The sequence below is a fragment of the Leiobunum rupestre genome, chromosome 4, assembly GCF_980474605.1.
Source record: "Leiobunum rupestre chromosome 4, qqLeiRupe1.1.hap1, whole genome shotgun sequence".
NCBI lineage: Eukaryota > Metazoa > Arthropoda > Arachnida > Opiliones > Sclerosomatidae > Leiobunum > Leiobunum rupestre.
Genome location: NC_143387.1, coordinates 67,106,463 through 67,125,584, shown reverse-complemented (window position 1 = coordinate 67,125,584; position 19,122 = coordinate 67,106,463). Strand labels below are relative to the sequence as shown.

The 19,122-nt window shown below is 35.6% G+C and overlaps 1 protein-coding gene across 1 annotated transcript in view; it reads left to right on the top strand.

The window, feature by feature from the left end:
- LOC149948822 (lysosomal alpha-glucosidase-like) overlaps positions 1-14,736 on the top strand; it is a 32,109-nt gene extending 17,373 nt beyond the window's left edge. Inside the window, exons 8-23 of the mRNA XM_090173964.1 lie at positions 32-175; positions 496-612; positions 6,309-6,434; positions 6,507-6,582; positions 6,746-6,872; positions 6,948-7,084; positions 7,148-7,182; positions 8,497-8,613; positions 9,660-9,802; positions 10,533-10,617; positions 10,681-10,743; positions 11,441-11,574; positions 12,150-12,235; positions 13,363-13,412; positions 14,261-14,410; positions 14,489-14,736. Coding sequence (XP_090030090.1) covers positions 32-175; positions 496-612; positions 6,309-6,434; positions 6,507-6,582; positions 6,746-6,872; positions 6,948-7,084; positions 7,148-7,182; positions 8,497-8,613; positions 9,660-9,802; positions 10,533-10,617; positions 10,681-10,743; positions 11,441-11,574; positions 12,150-12,235; positions 13,363-13,412; positions 14,261-14,410; positions 14,489-14,602 — 1,704 coding nt within the window. The 3' untranslated portion in view covers positions 14,603-14,736. The remainder of the gene's footprint in view (positions 1-31; positions 176-495; positions 613-6,308; positions 6,435-6,506; positions 6,583-6,745; positions 6,873-6,947; positions 7,085-7,147; positions 7,183-8,496; positions 8,614-9,659; positions 9,803-10,532; positions 10,618-10,680; positions 10,744-11,440; positions 11,575-12,149; positions 12,236-13,362; positions 13,413-14,260; positions 14,411-14,488) is intronic.
- The last annotated feature ends 4,386 nt before the right edge of the window (positions 14,737-19,122 follow it).

Genomic DNA, 19,122 nt, shown 5'->3' with positions numbered 1-19,122 from the left:
AAACTTAAGTTTTGCATTGTAATCCTGATAGGACGCGGTTTATTTGGACCCAATTTTATGGGATGGCGGTAAAGTATTCGATTCGGAATCGATACGTGACGCCGATGTTTATAATTACGTCAAGAATGAACACTACAAGAGTCCGAACGGAACCTTGCATTTCATGTTTACTTTGGTAAGAAATTGATTTTTTTATATCACAGTCAACTCTAGCCACGTTCACACTATGAAACCAGATTCGTATAGCACATTCAGGGGGTCATTAAATAAAACCAAACCCAATGACCTTGAACCATGTCCTCAAGGTCATCCAAAAACTATCTCGAGAACCGTGGGGTTTAGAGACTAGTATGGCGTTAAAACAGTTTTATTTTAAGTTTCTCTTAATTTCATTGGTCAAAACTGGTAATCAAGAAGAGATAATTTTGATTTTAAGGCATGGTGTGACCGTGGTTAATACGTAAGTCTAAGAATTTAACTTAATTTTTCCATCAGGATCCAGCCATCAACAACGCCCCGTCTTACGACCCATTCAAAAACGGATCTGAGAATGGCATTTTCATTAAATGGTCCGAAACAGACGTAAATCAATCATCGATATTTATAGGAAAGGTACGCGATTAACCACGTTTCAAAATGCATTTAATACATCATATCAGAAGTTTATAATATATCGCTAAAGCATCCGTATAAGTAATTAATATGAAACAAGCAGATTATATTGGGCGCATTACGACTCAAAATTTACCACGAATTACTTCGTCTAACGATCTAAAATGTAAAAATTACACTGACAAGGAGACGACCCGAGGTGTTACACACCGATTTCGTTCAAACTCGAGGGAATGGTAGACCATCATGTAACTTGAAAAATCCTAAAGGGAATTTATTCAATGGGCATCGGTTTTGCCATGGCAATGAAAAATGTTTTTGAAAACATAAAACGGAAATTTTTCCTATTTAAGTCATATTTGTTCATTTTCACCCATTTGGTTCAAATTGATCAAAATGTGATCAATTTTGATTTTTTTCGTCAATTTTTAACAATTTTTTATAATTTTGGTGTTTTAAAATTTTTTCAATTTTTTAAAATTTTTCACTGGAATCGGTCCAAATCCCATGTTATTTTAATGGGAAAATTTCCATTTTATGTTGTCAAAAACATTTTTCGTTGCCATGGCAAAACCGTTGTACATTGAATAAAATCCCTTAAGGTTTTTTCAAGTTACATGAAGATCTACCAATCCCCCGAGTTTGAACAAAATCGGTGTGTAACACCTCGGGTCGTCTCCTTGTGAGTATGGATATGTACTTATTTATAAATTATATTTTATCAACATAATAGTTTTAGAAATAATGTATTTTGACCTGCACTATTTTTTCGGAGTCGTGTTTTCAATGTACTCATTCTACCATGAATATCTGACAGCATTAGGTAGTTTGACCTCTGGTTCAGATATGGGCGTGGCTTCATTGTGGTAACGATGGTAACAAGCAGTGGCCTAAAGCGAATTGGTTTTTGAAATTTGACATTTTTTATTGAAAAGGCTTATCGCCAAATTTCGGTTCGTAAAATTCTAATACGTATCTTTTTAATTGAAGAAAAATAAGTCAAAATAGGAATATTGCACACCTTTCTTAACGATAATTAAGAAATTTCGTACTTGTACGGGCATTTTTCTAAGACTTAAGAGCTATTTTCTTCGCCAGTTGAAGCCCGAAATCCCAGGAATGCCTCGTGTTTGTCATTTTCAAGCGAGGTGTCGGACATTCACCAAAAATGTGTACGGGATTTGGAATTCCGGGATTTCACGATTTCTTGTTGGATTTCACATGTCATAACTTTTGTCTCAGATTTCGAGATTTCTCATCGGATTTCGGGATTTATCGTCTTTGGTTTCCCCTTCCATAAAAACTTGTTGAGGTTAACTTTAATAGTTAGTGTAGGGAGTTGTTGGCTCACGTGGCATGAAGGGCTTGCCACCACCCTCCTACGCATCGTAACCCAGCCACCTGAATTAATGGCTTTAAAAAAGTTTCTTGATGACTAAGGTGGTATTAGCTGATTTTTATTATTATTATTATTTCTGGCCGGATTTCGAGATTTCACTTCAGATTTCTGGATTTCTTGCTGGATTTCGAGATTACGCTTCAGATTTCTAGAATTTTGGCCGGATTTCGAGATTACGCTTCAGATTTCTAGAATTTTGGCCGGATTTCGAGATTTCACTTCAGATTTCTGGATTTCTTGCTGGATTTCGAGATTACGCTTCAGATTTCTAGAATTTTGGCCGGATTTCGAGATTACGCTTCAGATTTCTAGAATTTTGGCCGGATTTCGAGATTTCTCTTCAGATATCTGGAATTCTGGCCGGATTTCGAGATTTCGCTTCAGATATCTGGAATTCTGGTCGGATTTCGAGATTACGCTTCAGATTTCTAGAATTTTGGCCGGATTTCGAGATTTCTCTTCAGATATCTGGAATTCTGGCCGGATTTCGAGATTTCGCTTCAGATATCTGGAATTCTGGTCGGATTTCGAGATTACGCTTCAGATTTCTAGAATTTTGGCCGGATTTCGAGATTTCTCTTCAGATATCTGGAATTCTGGCCGGATTTCGAGATTACGCTTCAGATTTCTAGAATTTTGGCCGGATTTCGAGATTTCTCTTCAGATATCTGGAATTCTGGTCGGATTTCGAGATTACGCTTCAGATTTCTAGAATTTTGGCCGGATTTCGAGATTTCTCTTCAGATATCTGGAATTCTGGTCGGATTTCGAGATTACGCTTCAGATTTCTAGAATTTTGGCCGGATTTCGAGATTTCTCTTCAGATATCTGGAATTCTGGCCGGATTTCGAGATTACGCTTCAGATTTCTAGAATTTTGGCCGGATTTCGAGATTTCTCTTCAGATATCTGGAATTCTGGCCGGATTTCGAGATTACGCTTCAGATTTCTAGAATTTTGGCCGGATTTCGAGATTTCTCTTCAGATATCTGGAATTCTGGTCGGATTTCGAGATTACGCTTCAGATTTCTAGAATTTTGGCCGGATTTCGAGATTTCTCTTCAGATATCTGGAATTCTGGCCGGATTTCGAGATTACGCTTCAGATTTCTAGAATTTTGGCCGGATTTCGAGATTTCTCTTCAGATATCTGGAATTCTGGGCGGATTTCGAGATTACGCTTCAGATTTCTAGAATTTTGGCCGGATTTCGAGATTTCTCTTCAGATATCTGGAATTCTGGTCGGATTTCGAGATTACGCTTCAGATTTCTAGAATTTTGGCCGGATTTCGAGATTTCTCTTCAGATATCTGGAATTCTGGCCGGATTTCGAGATTACGCTTCAGATTTCTAGAATTTTGGCCGGATTTCGAGATTTCTCTTCAGATATCTGGAATTCTGGCCGGATTTCGAGATTTCGCTTCAGATATCTGGAATTCTGGTCGGATTTCGAGATTACGCTTCAGATTTCTAGAATTTTGGCCGGATTTCGAGATTTCTCTTCAGATATCTGGAATTCTGGCCGGATTTCGAGATTTCGCTTCAGATATCTGGAATTCTGGTCGGATTTCGAGATTACGCTTCAGATTTCTAGAATTTTGGCCGGATTTCGAGATTTCTCTTCAGATATCTGGAATTCTGGCCGGATTTCGAGATTTCGCTTCAGATATCTGGAATTCTGGTCGGATTTCGAGATTACGCTTCAGATTTCTAGAATTTTGGCCGGATTTCGAGATTTCTCTTCAGATATCTGGAATTCTGGCCGGATTTCGAGATTACGCTTCAGATTTCTAGAATTTTGGCCGGATTTCGAGATTTCTCTTCAGATATCTGGAATTCTGGTCGGATTTCGAGATTACGCTTCAGATTTCTAGAATTTTGGCCGGATTTCGAGATTTCTCTTCAGATATCTGGAATTCTGGTCGGATTTCGAGATTACGCTTCAGATTTCTAGAATTTTGGCCGGATTTCGAGATTTCTCTTCAGATATCTGGAATTCTGGCCGGATTTCGAGATTACGCTTCAGATTTCTAGAATTTTGGCCGGATTTCGAGATTTCTCTTCAGATATCTGGAATTCTGGCCGGATTTCGAGATTACGCTTCAGATTTCTAGAATTTTGGCCGGATTTCGAGATTTCTCTTCAGATATCTGGAATTCTGGTCGGATTTCGAGATTACGCTTCAGATTTCTAGAATTTTGGCCGGATTTCGAGATTTCTCTTCAGATATCTGGAATTCTGGCCGGATTTCGAGATTACGCTTCAGATTTCTAGAATTTTGGCCGGATTTCGAGATTTCTCTTCAGATATCTGGAATTCTGGCCGGATTTCGAGATTTCGCTTCAGATATCTGGAATTCTGGTCGGATTTCGAGATTACGCTTCAGATTTCTAGAATTTTGGCCGGATTTCGAGATTTCTCTTCAGATATCTGGAATTCTGGCCGGATTTCGAGATTTCGCTTCAGATATCTGGAATTCTGGTCGGATTTCGAGATTACGCTTCAGATTTCTAGAATTTTGGCCGGATTTCGAGATTTCTCTTCAGATATCTGGAATTCTGGCCGGATTTCGAGATTTCGCTTCAGATATCTGGAATTCTGGTCGGATTTCGAGATTACGCTTCAGATTTCTAGAATTTTGGCCGGATTTCGAGATTTCTCTTCAGATATCTGGAATTCTGGCCGGATTTCGAGATTACGCTTCAGATTTCTAGAATTTTGTCCGGATTTCGAGATTTCTCTTCAGATATCTGGAATTCTGGCCGGATTTCGAGATTACGCTTCAGATTTCTAGAATTTTGGCCGGATTTCGAGATTTCTCTTCAGATATCTGGAATTCTGGTCGGATTTCGAGATTACGCTTCAGATTTCTAGAATTTTGTCCGGATTTCGAGATTTCTCTTCAGATATCTGGAATTCTGGCCGGATTTCGAGATTACGCTTCAGATTTCTAGAATTTTGGCCGGATTTCGAGATTTCTCTTCAGATATCTGGAATTCTGGTCGGATTTCGAGATTACGCTTCAGATTTCTAGAATTTTGGCCGGATTTCGAGATTTCTCTTCAGATATCTGGAATTCTGGCCGGATTTCGAGATTACGCTTCAGATTTCTAGAATTTTGGCCGGATTTCGAGATTTCTCTTCAGATATCTGGAATTCTGGTCGGATTTCGAGATTACGCTTCAGATTTCTAGAATTTTGGCCGGATTTCGAGATTTCTCTTCAGATATCTGGAATTCTGGCCGGATTTCGAGATTACGCTTCAGATTTCTAGAATTTTGGCCGGATTTCGAGATTTCTCTTCAGATATCTGGAATTCTGGTCGGATTTCGAGATTACGCTTCAGATTTCTAGAATTTTGGCCGGATTTCGAGATTTCTCTTCAGATATCTGGAATTCTGGTCGGATTTCGAGATTACGCTTCAGATTTCTAGAATTTTGGCCGGATTTCGAGATTTCTCTTCAGATATCTGGAATTCTGGCCGGATTTCGAGATTACGCTTCAGATTTCTAGAATTTTGGCCGGATTTCGAGATTTCTCTTCAGATATCTGGAATTCTGGTCGGATTTCGAGATTACGCTTCAGATTTCTAGAATTTTGGCCGGATTTCGAGATTTCTCTTCAGATATCTGGAATTCTGGTCGGATTTCGAGATTACGCTTCAGATTTCTAGAATTTTGGCCGGATTTGGAGATTTCTCTTCAGATATCTGGAATTCTGGTCGGATTTCGAGATTACGCTTCAGATTTCTAGAATTTTGGCCGGATTTCGAGATTTCTCTTCAGATATCTGGAATTCTGGTCGGATTTCGAGATTACGCTTCAGATTTCTAGAATTTTGGCCGGATTTCGAGATTTCTCTTCAGATATCTGGAATTCTGGCCGGATTTCGAGATTACGCTTCAGATTTCTAGAATTTTGGCCGGATTTCGAGATTTCTCTTCAGATATCTGGAATTCTGGTCGGATTTCGAGATTACGCTTCAGATTTCTAGAATTTTGGCCGGATTTCGAGATTTCTCTTCAGATATCTGGATTTCTGGCCGGAATTCGAGATTTTGGAGAAATCCAGGCTGGATTTCGGATTTCTTGGATTTCTTTGGATGTCTGACCCCTCGCTTTCAAGTGTCTCCTCATTGTCTCAAAAACGCGTAGAAAATGACCGGTAATCATTGACCCACAGTTTAGAAAGGGTATAGGTTAGTGGTATAGGGAGATTGATACATCTTCTGAAGAGATACATATAAACTTCTGGTCTTTTCCGTGGAAAAATGAATTGATATTGGTTTGTAATTGGTAGAGGACTACGGAAACCACAAGCACGAGCGTGGCGTTTCCCGATTTCCGTAAAAAGCGCACTCAACATTGGTGGAAGACACTTCTCGACAAACTCTACGGCGCCATTCCTTACGATGGCCTATTTCTGGTCAGTATCGACCGAAGCTATTTGAACGATCTGAAATCAATTAAAATGACTTAATAAATATTTGGCCTGTAGGTTCAGAACGAACCGTACAACGAAGATGACAGTCAGTGTCCGCAAAGTACTTGGGATAATCCTCCATATACTCCACGTACGTTTCATTTTATGTACTTATGGAATATAATTGTGCATTTATGAAACATAATTACGCATTAACGGAGTATAATTATACACTTATGGAACATTATTTTATATCAACTGTACCTAACTGAACTTAATTTTATAATTATGGAACGTAATTAACCTTTCTATAGGTGGTTTGGGTAAACTTAGCACCGGGACCATCTGTATGGGTTTGATTCAAGGGGATTCATCGGAGGAAGTGAGACATTACGAGATTCACAATTCCTACGGAATGGACATGGCATACATCTCCGCCGAGTACTTGTCCTTTTTCACTCTTTCCTTAATAAACTCTTTATAGCCTAATCTAATGTCCGTTTTATCTCGAGTTAGGCACATCTCCGGGTACGAGGAAAGAGCTTTTGTCGTGTCCCAATCGTCCACGTCCTTGAAGAAGGTCAACAATCCATCCGGACATTGGCTGTCTCGCTTTCCGGCCACTTGGGACGGCCTTCGTAGATCCTTAGTTGGTATACGTCGACGATAATGTTGTTGTTCTTACTTAACGATAATGTTATTGTCTTTCTTTATAGGCCTAATGGATTTTAGTTTGTTCGGAATACCTTACGTAAGTGCCTCTGTCTCGCTTTTAATTGAAGTAGATAATATATCGCTTACGAGAAAGGAAATCCAACTTGTTCGACTACTTCGAAACGTTTTGAATGCCAGAAGAAATACATTATATTGTGACTTACTAAATTATTAGGGAAGGAAAATATGGATTATAAATAAGTACCACCAGGAAAATATGTGTGTATAAACGGTGGCCCTGATAACTCTCGTAGAAAAGGGGGTGGTTTAAAGGAAAGATTTTCACACGGGACGCGCTAAGCTAAACTCGTTTCCTGATCGACATAAAGAGTTGTCTCCAATAAAAGCCCTTTTTAACCATCTAAGCACGTTATTTTACGCGAAATTAGATCGATTTCGTGAAAAACGTGACAAATGATCTAAAATTTTCTGCAGTGTGAGAATTTATCGAGGTTTCTGGTAAGACTTTTTGCCTAGCTAGTGTCGTTTCTTTCCGCGGCATGGTTTCTTTGCAACGACAGACATTCAACGTAGTTTAAGCCCCGCCCGTTATCAAGCCGCTTTTGGAGCACTGTATCAATGGACTGGCAGACATTCCAAGTGTACGCGACCGAAAACTATCGCTACGCCTCCTTTGGTTCGCCATTGAAAGCTAGATAGGTAGCGGCTAAAGCAAACGCTATTAGTTTTTCCTCATTATTATTCGTCAATTTGACTTTATAAAAAATCATACCTTAATATAATTTTTGCAATATTTGCTCATATTTTGATAAGTTTATTTAATAAAAAACGTTGTTATGACTTTTTAATTTGTATGCAGCAGACGCTAGATCATAGGCGCTACCTCGGAGAAGCTGGCGCCGTTACGCCACCTTGACTCGTTTCGGTCGCGAATAGGCAACGTTTTTCTAATTTCATTGCCAAGGCTTAGTGGGAGGTTGTTTTCGTAAACCTTTGGGTTGAACGAAAAAAGGCCAAAATATAAACAGCAAATACCTTTTTTTATCAAGTGATTTTGTAGTAGTAGAGATATTTTTCTAAGAATTACCAATAATTTTCTTGCCCGGCTGAAACGCGCCAACCCTGAAACGTTTCTTGGGAAATTGTGTCAAAGACAAACACCTGTCTCTTGATTGTCTTAAATGATTACGTAAACGCTGAAAAGCATCGCCCATTTTGGCTCCAGATGGTAATGAAACAATTAGATATATATAGTTAAAATAATAATAATAATCAGCTAGGCTAATACTTAAGGTACCACCAAGTACACATTTAATTTTTAAAGCCTAGGTCGTACGAGATATATTTTATACTAGCTTTCGTTCTAAATTCTATGTAACTTAAATCGTAGGTGGGTACTCAAATATGTGGCGATGACAAATTAAAGGATAACGAACTGTGCCGACGATGGATTCAGCTGGCCGCTTTCTATCCATTCGTGAAAGTCGATCTTAACGTGAATAGTCGGGTAAGTACCACTAGCTTACCTAAGTTACGTATAAATTCCACACACGCTAATAGACGCTTCAATAAATGCCGCTCTCTTTTTCTTTCCTCCCTTACTCCCATGCGTGGGTCACTGAATAAATTAGTAACGTGTTTATGATTGTGTTATTTGTAAGGCTAAAATCGATAGCGTGCGCGCGCGAAATTGAACGGTCCCTTCTATATTGACTTAGTAATCAACGGGCGCTTTCAAATATAACGCTTTACAAGTATGTCCTGCCTCTGTATTATTATTTCTAGGCTAATCTCTGAACAGGTTTTATTTAAGCGTCTATATTGACGTACTTAAGGTTTTTCACTGGTTTCCCGGGGTAGATAGATTTGTTCGAATTTCAATCGTCCTAACGGTGGAACAAATGTTCAAATTTCATTCGTCCAAACCGCCGAAATTAAAAATATTTCAAAATTCTGTCGCTAAATTAGTATTTCTTATTGCTGTTTTTTTTTTGGTCCGGATTTTTTTTAGTGCAAGAATTAAAAATAAAAAACTACATTGTAAATATCGTTGTACTTTACTTCATATTCGTATTAATATCGATAATGGCAACTAACTTTAAATTTGTTGGTCGTTGTATATGTTTCGTGGAATGTTGTGGATATTTTAGGTTAGGTTAGGTTCACGTTAATGTTACTATTTTCTGATATTAACAATATTTAAAAAAAAAACAACCAGTTCCTAATGTTTGAAAAAACGGACAAATTATTATTTGAACAAATGAAATTCGCCAGTAAAGTTAACATAAATTGAACGACTAAATCACCAACAAAAGTTGTGATAAATTTTTCGGGCAAATGAGAAACGTTTCCAATTTCAACTCAAATACAAAGCGCGTACGTTAGATGACAACTAAATGATATGAAATTTAAGGGCGTTTGCTTATATCGCACGCGTGTTCAATTTTTTAAATAACGGACACTGACGCTGCTCTAAATTCGGGTCCATTAGTTTATTCGTCCAAACTTCGAATGTTACGAATAATGTTATAAACAATTTTAAAATACATCCAGGAGGACTTTCTGGGTCAAGTGGGCGTGCTGCAGACAGGAAAAAGCGCTTTGACTCTCAGGTACACTCTGTTACCGTACATGTACACCGTTTTCTACGATTCGCATCTCTACGGCGATCCAGTTATTAGGCCTCTGTTTTACGAGTGAGCCCAGTTTACTTTCTTCTAGGGGTGTGCAAAATATTTGGTTAGACCAAATAATTCGATCGAATACCAAATCGAATATTCGATTCGTCGAATCGAATAGCACTTGGGAAAGTTCGCGAATATTCGTTTTTCTTGATCAAATAGTCGAATATTCGAAAAGGTAGGAAAAAAGTATTTGATATTTTCAAATAGTTCGCAAACTGTTCGAATAACCGCGGGTCTTTTTCTAATTTGTTGAGTTTCAAGGCCATCAGAGGAGAACGCTGTGAAATTTCCGAACGAGTGCTTATTTCTGGCACCTCTCTTTAGGCCACAGCGGCAAGGACCATATAAAGAGTAACTGGCACGTCCATTATTCATACCGTGTGTATTAAAACTTCTTAGCGAAAGGCAAAAGGTGTTTATTCTAGCGCCTATTAGGCTATTGGCTAGATTATTCGCGTGTTCTTTGTTATGCCAACTATTTGGTTATTTCAAAACCAAATACGTCGAATTATTTGGTATTCGAAATACTATTTGGTATTTGATCAGTTAACTGGCTTAAAATTTTGCTCTAAAAATATTCGACTAAATTATTTGACGTTATAAATATTCGATTTGGTATTTGACGTGCCTTGAAAAGAAATATTTGATATTCGATTTGACCCCCAAAAAATTATTTTTGCACACCTCTACTTTCCTCGAAATTGTTTTGAAATTTAAAGATCTTTTGTCATCCATTCGTCAGATACCCGGAGGACCCTCTCACTCTGTCCCTCGATAGTCAGTTCTTATGGGGCCCTAACATCATGGTGGCGCCGATTTTGAACGAGGTACATACACTAAACAATTATAAATGCACCTCTTACAATCAAAGATACTATCTTTTTTTTCAGGACACGTCTGGTTTCCGGGTGTACTTCCCCAACGACACCTGGTATCGCTTACGCAGCGAGACGGTATTTCCTAACACCGGAATTAAATGATTCAAAGTTATCAGAACACTATGATTTACAAGAACTTGACCTTAAGAATCAGGGTTGGTCGATAATTATCGATATTTATCCGATGAAAAAATCATGATCGAATTAAATTAAAATATCTGAAAACAGTTTTTAAAGTTAAATTTAATAATTTTGAAAACAATATACAGCAGTATTAAGTATTTATGACATTTATGCTCGCATTTATGTAATGTTTACAACTATCCAAAATGAATTTTATCAAATTTTAAACTTGAAATTTTTTTGAAACTTGAAAAGGCAATGTTGTTAATTCATCGAAAACATCGTTAAATTTTACAACTTAAATTCCAAATATTCATAATTATCAAAAAAATTCCGATATTTATCCAAATAATCCGATAATTATCGAAATAATCGGATTATTATCAAATGATCGGATAATTACCAAAAAATCCGATAATTATCGTATAAATCGGATTTTTTTATTTTTTCGGAAAAACTCGGATTTTTTGCCAACCCTGTTAAGAATGAAATGATTTACGCTTATGGTTTCCCCCCTCAAATTGTTGGTCTTTTGTACGTCTTCGGCGATTGAGGTCGTTGTAATTTCAACAACTTTGAATCATTTACTTGACTTGATAGCATTTCAACCGTAAACTCGTGACTGTTTCCGTTCTCTTTTCCTGATTAGAGCAATATTATCCCTCAAGAAGACGAGAATCGCTACGTCCAGATCGGAGAAACGGCGGACATTCCAGTTTTCGTGCGAGGAGGGACCATTCTCGCTTGCCACTCGGAGACCTTCACGAGGAACCTGCTCGAAAGGTCACTTTTCATTTCATTTCTACCAAGGACATATTTAGGTTACTGAGACAATATCTGTCAACCCCGTTGATAGAAGAAATAAGGCTTGATGGAAAATAGAAAGTGTAATGGCTGTTAGCTGGCGTGGCATGAAGGGCTTGCCACCACCAACCTACGCATTTTAACCCGGCCACCTGTATTAAAGGCACTAAAAGTCGCTAGGATGGTACCTTGAAACAGTAACGCCATCTTTCGAGAACTTAAATTTTTAAACAATTTTTCTTGACGCAACAATTGAGAATCTACCAACTATTTCGATATTTATGATTAATTAAATTAATTAAATCGTTAAATTAAGCTTTAATTAAAGTTGCAGGAATTTAATTAAACTTATCCGTAATTAATTATAGAGGAGTTATCGAAATATAACAAAAATCTTACGTCCGATTCTAGATGACACTATACAATTTTGAAAATCGTGAATTTTGGTTCGAAAGAAGAGAGTCTTGGAAAGCAGACTCTTACGTTCTCAGCCACCTAAATACATTCTTTTTTACTGAATGAAACAACATTAAATATGAAATTGTATTTTTCAGTCGCAAAGCTCCATTAACTATTAAAGTCTTTCCCAAAGATGAGAAATCCGAAGGAAAATTATTTTGGGATGACGGCACTAGCAAAAGTAAGATTCCTGATTTTTTTGCTCAACTTGTTCTGTCTTAGTTCAGGCATAAGTCTATACTATTATTCCATAAGTCATGTCTCTTGCAGAACCGGATTAACAATATTGGGGGCACTTTACAAAGTAGAATTTGGGGCCCCTACAAAATTCAGACCTTACTTTTTGAGTCTTTTAACATAAAATACCAATAGAATGGGGGAAAAAACATTTATTTCGAAGACATGGCACACGCCTTGATACGGTCCTGGTCTCTAGCGAAACATTTGACGCAGAATGACGTCATCAGATATAAAAAATCCCATAGTAATAATATAATGGTTAATGCAAGAACGGATCGAAGCAGCTAAGAACAAACATAGTATTGGAGTGTGGTGACGTGATCTACTCCTTAATTATTAATCAGGCTCCTGGTACTAAACATTTTGTGGCGCCCTCTGTTGACTGAAAGAAACGTTTTTTTGGAATTTTCAACATTAAATATAAATATATTATTAAATAGTTTCTATGTAAAAAATATTATTAAATAGTTTCTATGTTAAAAATATTATTAAATAGTTTCTATGTTAAAAAATATTATTAAATAGTTTCTATGTTAAAAAATATTATTAAATAGTTTCTATGTTAAAAAATATTAAATAGTTTCTATGTTAAAAAATATTATTAAATAGTTTCTATGTTAAAAAATATTATTAAATAGTTTCTATGTTAAAAAATATTATTAAATAGTTTCTATGTTAAAAAATATTATTAAATAGTTTCTATGTTAAAATGTTTAATATAAATAATAATTATTGATTATTAAATATTAAAGTTTACATATTAATAAATTACTAAATATTAAAAATAATTCATATCAATTGTATTACTATTATAATTTTAAATTAAAAATAATATAAAAACATTACATTATATTATTAAAAAGTTATAAAATTATATTAATTTATAATATCATAATTTATCATTCGTATGATTTCGTATTACTAATAACTAACAGATGGCGATTATAAGAAATTGGTAAATTAAGCTCCGCTCACAAAATTAAAAAAGGGTGTCTCCTTGTTTGTTCTCAATTGCTTCGTTCTGTAATAGGTTAAAGCTATTGTCTAAATATCATGGAACCTTTTCAGATACCTGGAAAACAAACAGATACCTATCATTCACGTTTACTCAAAATAAGGTAAGCAGAGTTCAAATTTGGCCCTAACAAATGTATATCTAAATCAGGCTTTTTTAAATTAAAATAAATCCAGTATAAGTAAAACCGGTTGTAACCAATGGTTTAAACCGGCTAAATCCACCAATAAAACATGCTCAGATTGCTTATATCTTTCCCTCATTACTTCAAAAATGCTCAAATTGCCCGATTTAAAAATTACGTTTTTGCGCGTCACAATACCTTTACATTGTGAGGTATAGCAGGCTCTTTTTCCAGCTTTTATACCCTAACATGGCGGTGTATTTTCACGAGTAAAATGAATTTTAAGATCCCCCAATTGCTTATATCTAGAACTCATTACTTCATAAGACGACGTAGCAGACGACAAAGAGTGAGGGTTAAAGACCGAGACCAGAGCGAATTTCCACCCCTCTTATCCTTTACTTAATTTTTTACGAGTGACAACTGATTGACATGTCTGACAACTTAAGTGACAGCTCTGACAGCTTGAGTGACCGCCTGGACAATTCCATGTATTGTAACTTACCTCTTTTTTTGATGTTCATTGAGTCATTGTATAGATTCTATTCAAAAACAGTCAGAGCCGTCGGTCAAGCTGTCGACGCTGTCACTCAGTTTTGCGGGGGTCTAAATTCGCGCCAGAGAAAATGGAATCTCTGTTCTCGGCCTTTAAGTTTTTAGTTTCGTTTTGGAATAAAAAAATCAGAATAATATATTTTGCATTTTTTATTTGAAATAAATAGTATTTCAAATTCATATCTTAATATTTTTTTAATAAAAAAAAGTGGTTTAATCTAGTCTGGCTGGATCTTGCCAACCCGGATCTAAATATTAGTTAATTTTTGAAGTGCCAGATGGTGATCAACCGAACGGTGTCGTACAACGCCTTCGCGGACACTCTCAGCGTAGATCAAATCAAAATTCACGACATAGGACACGCCGATAGCGTCCAATTCAATGGCAAAAGCGGTCGTGTGGATTATTCTAGCAATCACAAGGTAAACGTGCGACCTTCAAATGACCTTCGCGCGGCGTTGTTCTTAAATTTCCCCGTCCATAATGATCTCGAAAAACAGATTCTGATTCTTCATTACGACATCAATCTCATCGCCGTTCCTGTGTGGACGATCATTTGGGACTCCAAGGGCTCCTGTCTGTCCAGGGCGGACTACTCCGAAGACGGCCGATGACCTCTGAAGTACTCCACAGAAGCTTATCATTAATAATTATTTATTTTTTAATCATATTCGCGATTGTATACATTTTTTACACACAGAGAATGGGCCGTTGTAGGTTTTGTAATAAATTCATTTCACTATTTTTATAGGAATAGTCAAATTTTTTATAAGAATAGTTCAATTTTTTATAAGAATAGTTTTATTTCTTATAAGAATAGTTTTATTTCTTATAAGAATAGTTTTATTTCTTATAAGAATAGTTTTATTTCTTATAAGAATAGTTTTATTTCTTATAAGAATAGTTTTATTTCTTATAAGAATAGTTTTATTTCTTATAAGAATAGTTCCTGTAATAACTAGTCCACGAGTTCAGCGAGAAGACCTTGAACAAGAGCGCTGAGAAATATGACACGGCTAGTTCCCGCAGTTAATGTCCCAGAGCGCTAAGAACATTGAGAAGTTCCCCACCCGCTTTCGCGATCTGACTCAGAAATTCTCGAATTTCAATTAACGATCCAATGCTGAAAGTTGCCCTTTTCAAGTATATAATAATAATCAGCTAGGCTAATACCCAAGGCACCACCTTAGGCCCAAGTCATCAAGCGACTTTTAAAGCCATTAATTCAGGTGGTTGGCTGGGTTACAACGCGTAGGAGGGTGGTGGCCAGCCCTTCACGCCACGCCAGCTAACAGCTCCCTACACTAACTATTACCGTTAACCTCAACAATTTTTTATGGGAAGGGAAAAACGAAGAACTCGGGGTAAAACCCCTTCAACCAGTGGGGAAACAAGTTGCAAACTCAACGCAGAAGGAGTTGTTCCGAGTTTCAGTTCAGTTCTACTTGGGAGAATGAATCAGATATAATTGGAGATCAGATGCCTGGCTGAGGGTAATATAAAAGATTAACTAACTGATTACCTTCAGATATCTGAAAATTTTGTTTTTTTTTATAAAATGGTTTATGGATCTACTTCTGTTTTAAGGAATATATTTTATATACTTTTGTGTATACTTATACAATACAGACATATATGTATAGGGTTCTTACAACGCATCTACGAATCGTTTTAAGATATCTTTGACAGCCACCAAGAACACTTTAAGTAAATTGTTAAATCCTATTTTAATTAACGACAGTTATATAAGTTAATACAATAGACTCAATAGGAGACTAGCCGAGGTGTTTATCTCCGATTTCGTTCAAACTCGGGTAGTAAGTACACCTTTGTGTAACTTGAAAATCCCTAAAAGGGTGGACAAGAATGGGCTTTCGTTTTGCCATGGCAACCGAAAATGTTTTGGACAACTTAAGACTTGATTTTCTTTTTGGAAATTAACATTGGAAAATCGAAGAATATTTCTCCCAAATTTAAAAGTTTAATTAATTAGAAACCGAATTCAGAACATGTGTAAATTGGGTAAATTGTGGTAAATTCATGTCAAAAAATAAACTTAAATTGGGTAAATATACTTAAATTGCTTAAACATACTTAAATTGGGTAAATATACTTTAATTGGGTGAATATACTTTAATTGGGTGAATATACTTAAATTGGGTGAATATACTTAAATTGGGTAAATAAACTTAAATTGGGTTTATATACTTAAATTGGGTAAATATACTTAAATTGGTTAAGCATACTTAAATTGGGTAAATATATTAAAATTTGGTAAATATACTTAAATTGGGTAAATATACTTAAATTAGATAAATATACTTAAATTGGCAAATATTTTAAAATTTGGTAAATTGCGTAAATATACTTAAATTGGTTAAGCATACTTAAATTGGGTAAATATATTTAAATTTGGTAAATATACTTAAATTGGGTAAATATACTTAAATTAGATAAATATACTTAAATTGACAAATATTTTAAAATTTGGTAAATTGCGTAAATATACTTAAATTGCGTAAATTGCGTAAATATACTTAAATTGGGTAAATTTGGGGAAATATACGTAAATTGGGAAAGTTTGGGTAAATATACTTTAATTGGGTGAATATACTTATATTGGGTAAATAAACTTAAATTAGGTAAATAAACTTAAATTGGGTTTATATACTTAAATTTGGTAAATATAGTTAAATTGGTTAAACATACTTAAATTGGGTAAATATACTTTAATTGGGTGAATATACTTATATTGGGTAAATAAACTTAAAAATTGGGTAAATAAACTTAAATTGGGTTTACATACTTAAATTTGGTAAATATACTTAAATTGGTTAAACATACTTAAATTGGGTAAATATATTTAAATTTGGTAAATATACTTAAATTGGGTAAGTATACTTAAATTAGATAAATATAGTTAAATTGGAAAATATTTTTAAATTGGGTAAATTGCGTAAATATACTTAAATTGGGTAAATTGCGTAAATATACTTAAATTGGGTAAATTTGGGTAAATATACGTAAATTGGGAAAGTTTGGGTAAATATACGTAAATTGGGTAAGTTTGGGTAAATATACGTAGTTTGGGTAAATTTGTTGGAATATGGGTAAATTTGTTTAAATATAAGTTAATAAGAACACATTAATTTCCGTAGAAAACATCAGGTTTAAGTTGTCCAAAACATCACCCGAGTTTGAACGAAATCGGAGATAAACACCTCCGGTAGTCGCCTTGCCTGTTATAACTTACCAAACAGAAAAATGAAAATTACCGTGGCTATAACTTCATGTCGAAACAGTTGCCAACTGTCATTTGAAGAAGGAAAATCATAACTATAGCTGATGTATTTCGAATGGTATTTCATGCCACGTGGAAAATATGATTATTTTCGTTGCATGATAGCTCATTACGTCGCTGCTTGTGGTGACGCTAGTTAAATATCATTTTCCGGAAACATAACCTTCAATTATTTATGAGTCCGCGTATAGTTCAACGCCTCTTTCGATAGCGCTACAAATATATGTTTGTTTTGTCAGATCCTGTACGATCAAATTATTCGTTGCTTGCTGAAATTCGTTATATAGTGATTTGGATAGGGAGGTAAATCTGCCTCGAACATGTTTCACTTGTACTAGATGAATAGTTATCTCGTAAAATATATACTTTTGACAAAACTTATTGAATTCCGCCTAACGTAACAATAAAATCAATTCTTAAAGGGAGTAGAAACTAAATCAATAAAACGTCTGCAAACACGTGCTACTATCAGTGGCGGCGCCAGGAATTTTCGTGAGGGTAGGCAAACCAAATAAATAGGCCCCCGACCCGGGACCCCCCTTTTCTCAACGAAATGCTTCAATAAAATAAAGTAGTGATGTACATGACGAACAAAAAAGTTCTAACAACAGTAAAACGAGTCCAAATATAACAGAACTGGTTTTATTTACTAGGAGATACCTCATTTCATTGTTATTTATAAATAATTTAATCTCTGGGGACAATTTTGAGACCCTTTCTAGATCAATTTGGGGCGCCTCAAAATTTTAAGATAGGCAGTGGCCAACCTAGTGCTCGGAATTGTTTATTCATTATCCACAAATTTTCCGATTTATTTAAAAAACGTTGGTAAAAAGAATATCATTTTAACTTATTTAATTATGTTTTTTTACGCAACCAAACATTTATTTGAATAAAAGTGGTATTTATTTAAATAATTGTTTGTTTTATTTAAATAATAGGCTTATTCACTTTCGATTATTTAAACATTTTACAATTTTTATTCAACTATTGGTTATTTAAATAAATATTATTTAAATATCGCCGAGCTTATTTTATTCATGGATAAAAATTAATCGAACGCCGAGCACTAGGCCAACCTGGCTACTATTTGTTTTTAACGTAATAAGCGCCTTTAAACCTGGTGTCTGTAATAAGAAATTCGTTAATCTACCCAATGCCGCCGCGACCGGGCCCGGGCCCTGGTAAAATATAAGTTCAGGGCCCCAAGAGAGCCGTTACTACTGGAGATAGATATACTCTTTCGGAGAGAAACCCAGTAGAATTATACCTCGATTGCTCAAACACAGGCCCCTAGGATGCACGGGCCTCTTGTCGGGCCTGAATCGGCCATAAATATGAAATGCTATAGGATTTGAAGAAACAATATTTAAGAAAATTACAAAACTTTTATTTATTGTAAATTAAAATTGAAAAATTATTTTGATAAAATGATAGCTTTATACATCGCTTTGTTGTCCAGCGGTCTCATAGTCCGACAAATGATTGAATGATGCTTACAATATATTCGACGACATTCGTAAATATAGTATTAATACCCGCGGAGACTCCGCTCACGGCTTGCTGAGTTTCGTTACCGACCTTCGACGTCGTGTTGCGAACTATTTCGGCAGTCCTTACCAAAACGCCAGTGCTGTAAACGGGCGGAACAAATTTGAATAAACGAACTCTCGCGAATACAATCAAATATGTATAGGATTATTCACAAGCTTCCGATTATGGAGTTAATAATCTGTTCAAAGCCGGCGGTTTGGTCCACTACAATTCCCAGGTAAACTAAAAACAGAATAAAATTTATTCGCGTTACTTTCCATTTCGAATGAAATAATACGA